The 1,692-nt window shown below is 40.0% G+C and overlaps 1 protein-coding gene across 1 annotated transcript; it reads left to right on the top strand.

Moving 5' to 3' along the window:
* The first annotated feature begins 897 nt into the window (after positions 1-897).
* On the top strand, positions 898-1,311 carry LOC140160180 (uncharacterized). The gene has a single exon (XM_072183457.1). It carries the CDS (start codon positions 898-900, stop codon positions 1,309-1,311), a length of 414 nt encoding a protein of 137 aa, XP_072039558.1.
* The last annotated feature ends 381 nt before the right edge of the window (positions 1,312-1,692 follow it).

Below are 1,692 nucleotides of genomic sequence, written 5' to 3' on the forward strand. Positions count from 1 at the left end.
GGAAAAGTACACGACTAGTTTCAAACTATTATAAATGATCACATTAAACAACCCTGGATAATATTGGACGATAATTAATCATTATGATCAATGGTTAATAAAGAGTGTTAGGTTCGGCAAAATGAAACAAGTCAAGGTGGTATAGGAACGTTACACAGATCATTAAAATTGATCAAGAAGGGGTCTTAGTTCGGAATCCTGGCCGTGAACTAAAAAAAATGGCGGGTAAAATAAAGGAACTTAAGGAAGTACATCATAGGATATTCGCAAAATGATACATGTCGGGTGGGCACGACTACATTTTATAAGCAAAACATGATTAGGTTGTGTTATGTCTAGGCCAAACATGGTTGCCATCTCGCTTCAATGATATGCCAAACACATGAGCAAATTAATTATACGAATGACATTCCTTTTCAAAAATCGTTGAAACCTTTTTTTAACGAAATTCATGCAGAAGTTGCATAACATTGCGACGGCCGTCAAATGTGTGTGCCGCGGTCATTCGCATGTACAGGGTGTCCCATAAAAAATTACCGAGCGCAAAAATTGAACATAAGTCGAGAAATAGACATCAGAATCAACATCCGACCTGTCGGCGGCTTTTGACACCATTGATCATGACGTTCTGTTAAACAGGTTGACTAGTGTTTTTGGTATTTGTGGTAATGTTTGTGATTTGTTTAAGTCATACCTGAGTAAACAGAGTGAAAGTTGCCGGTGTATTATCTGATTCCCAAACTTTGAACTTCGGCCTACCACAAGGCTCTGTAATCGGCCCACAATCATTCTCGTTCTACACTCATCCCATCATGCGACATACAACTGTACATTCCATTCAGTCCCCGCAATAAATATGAACTGGACAATGCACTGTGCACTCTCACTAAATGCATCATGGATATCAAACTTTGGATGGACCACAACATGCTTCAATTAAATGAAACAAAAACTGAGTTCTTCGTCATATCCAGCCCACGATTTGAACACTCTATATCAGAGGTGAGGCTGAACATTGGATCTGACATTATTGTTCCATCTTCAACAATAAAGAACCTTGGTGTTGTGTTTGACAAAACGGTATCAATGTCAAACCAGGTCTCATCTATATGCAGTTCAATAAGTTTCCACCTCCGCAACTTATCGTGTATCCGAATGTTTCTGGACCAAGCTGCCTGTCAAGATGCAGTCCGAGCCATTATAACATCGAGGCGGCTTGATTATGCCAACTCTCTGCTTTATGGTATTACATCGAAAGACTCAAACATACTTCAACGTCTACAGAACCGTGCTGCCAAGCTCATCTTGTAGGCAAAAAAAACATGATCATGCCACACCTCTCCTTCATGAACTCTACTGGTTACCAATACCTAGTCGCATCCATTTCAAGCTGTTAACCATTGTCTACAAATGTTTCATGGACTCAACAACATCTTCATCTTACATCACTGAACTCATTCAGCCTTACGTTCCCAGTAGAAGTGGATTACGCTCTGCCCAGGACAACAGGCTTTTCATTGTTCCGCATACACGCACTCTAACTGGTGATAAAGCCTTCTTTGTAGCAGGACATTTTCTTTGGAACAAACTCCCTCATCATATCCGCCACTCTCCAACACTGGCAACCTTCCGGTCTAATCTAAAGACTCATTTATTTAATATTTGATTTGTCATTTGTTCTTGTGTGTTGTT

This window comes from Amphiura filiformis, chromosome 9, assembly GCF_039555335.1.
Source record: "Amphiura filiformis chromosome 9, Afil_fr2py, whole genome shotgun sequence".
NCBI lineage: Eukaryota > Metazoa > Echinodermata > Ophiuroidea > Amphilepidida > Amphiuridae > Amphiura > Amphiura filiformis.